Source organism: Clupea harengus, chromosome 24, assembly GCF_900700415.2.
Source record: "Clupea harengus chromosome 24, Ch_v2.0.2, whole genome shotgun sequence".
Lineage (NCBI taxonomy): Eukaryota > Metazoa > Chordata > Actinopteri > Clupeiformes > Clupeidae > Clupea > Clupea harengus.
This window is the reverse complement of record NC_045175.1, coordinates 12,568,333-12,570,438: the sequence shown is the minus strand read 5'-3', so window position 1 is coordinate 12,570,438 and position 2,106 is coordinate 12,568,333. Positions and strand designations below refer to the sequence as shown.

Here is a 2,106-nt window from a genome sequence, read left to right as displayed (position 1 = left end):
TCTACATGCAGAGTTTGGGTAGTAGAAAGGTGTATCACAATAGCAAAATGTCACTTCTCACGACTTGCAAGTCACTAATTAATACTTGTACAGTACTATTGAACTGTACCAACCACATGTAAATGTCTAACACCCCCATATTGCATTATCTGACAGCGATGACATTAACTACAAGAATGTAGGCTTCAGTGTATGAATACCAAGATGGTAGGCTTCAGTGTGTGAGTACCCTCATTGTCAGAAGTACAATCCTGATTTGACTTCAGTTTGTTTTAGTTTTATTAGTTTAGTTTGTTTAGTTTTATCTAGTCCTACTCCTGTCCTTTATGTAGTCCTACTCTTGTCCTTTATGTAGTCCTACTCCTGCCCTTTATGTAGTCCTACTCCTGTCCTGTATGTAGTCCTACTCCTGTCTTAATCTTCATCTTGCACATTTCCACCTGTTTAGTGTCTCTAATCCTTGTAGTCTTTGTACCTGTTATTAATTGACTTTTCCTTCTTTGTCACTTACTGCATGTCATCCACAAGAGGGTGCTATCTAACATGAGTTTAAAAACAAGCAGAACAGTAGTGTGATGTCGTCTTATGGCTTACAGTTTGAGACCAGTACTGACGCTCACGCACGCACAGACACACACACACACACACACACACACACACACACACACACACACACACACACACACGCACAGACACACACACACACACACACAGTTGGATCTTAGAAGGGCAAGGTCAGAAGGCAGAGAAAGTGTCTTAATGTGGGAAATATCTAAAAAGACCAGAGAAGCATGATGATGAAGTACAGATAAACCACAACAAATAGTATGGTGAAACATGGGGGAGATCTTTATTTCATTTCAAAACACAACAAATGAATCTCCTCCACACACATAAGCAAGCACGCAAACACACGCACACACACACGCACACACATGTACACTCACAGGTACAACACACACATGCTCACACACACACACACACACACACGCACACAAACTGCAGTCAAGAGAAATGACCATACTACTGTACATGAAGCTCTTCATAAGAGCAGGGGAAATATTCCTTTACAGAAACACGTTTGCTACTACACACTAGGCGTGTGCAAGCCAAGTACGCACACACACATACACTCACACACTCACACATGCATACAGCCAGCCACACACTCTCACACACACACACACACACACACATACACACACACACAACACACACAATGTAGCATAGTGAAGGCTGTGTCATGAGTGGGGCATTTTATCTCATGCACAGACAGACACACACACACACATATACATACACACGCACACGCACACACACACACACACTAGCACACACAACGCAGCGTAGTGAAGACCATGTTATGAGTGGGGCATCTTATCTCATGTCATGCCCAGCTGTCAGTCGCCATCTTCTCTTCTCCTCTGACCAGGTGGGCACCACAGCGCCTCCAGTGGCCATGAGGGTGTGTTTCAGGGCCCTGGTTTGACTCAAGTTCAGTTCACTTCAATCAAACACATTTTTGGACCTGCTATGCCACCGTAGTTCTCCCTAAGTCTATATTCATACTGTACTCATGCACACCTTCAATCTGTGTCCATTTTTGGCCCACTTGGGCCCCTGTAGTCGGTGTGTATCTATGCTGAATATCTCTAGGGCTGCTGTAGTCATGCCCCACTTTGTATCCATCTGTAACTGGACGCCATCAATCTGTGTTAATGCTGCACATTTTTGGGCCCCTCGGGCCACCGTAGTTCCCCTTTCCTCAGTCCGTATCTATGCTGCAGGGGTTGTTTTTTGGCCCCCTCGGGCCACCGTAGTTCCCCTTTCCTCAGTCCGTGTCTATGCTGCAGGGGTTGGTGCCCCTGGCCTGGGCGGCCCGGTACATCTGCAGGAAGTCCTGATAGCGCGGGACACACCCCAGCCAGGCCTCGCCCAATCGCACTGCGCCTGTCAGCAGGTAGTCTCCTCCTCCTCCTTCTCCTCCTCCTCCTCCGGTGCCGCCGTCGCCCAGGGAGACGGGGCAGTGGGGCGGGGCTCGGACGTGACCCGTCCAGGCTCTGCGGGCGCGAGCCCCGCCCCCCGAGGAGGTGAAGATGCGGGTCT

At 48.1% G+C, this 2,106-nt stretch overlaps 1 protein-coding gene across 1 annotated transcript in view; it reads right to left on the bottom strand.

The window, feature by feature from the left end:
• Positions 1-920: 920 nt before the first annotated feature.
• LOC105906196 (meteorin-like protein) overlaps positions 921-2,106 on the bottom strand; it is a 15,826-nt gene continuing 14,640 nt past the window's right edge. The window contains exon 4 of the mRNA XM_031562432.2: positions 921-2,106. This exon is cut by the window's right edge and continues 93 nt beyond it. Within this exon, the coding sequence (XP_031418292.1) occupies positions 1,832-2,106 (275 nt within the window). The 3' untranslated portion in view covers positions 921-1,831.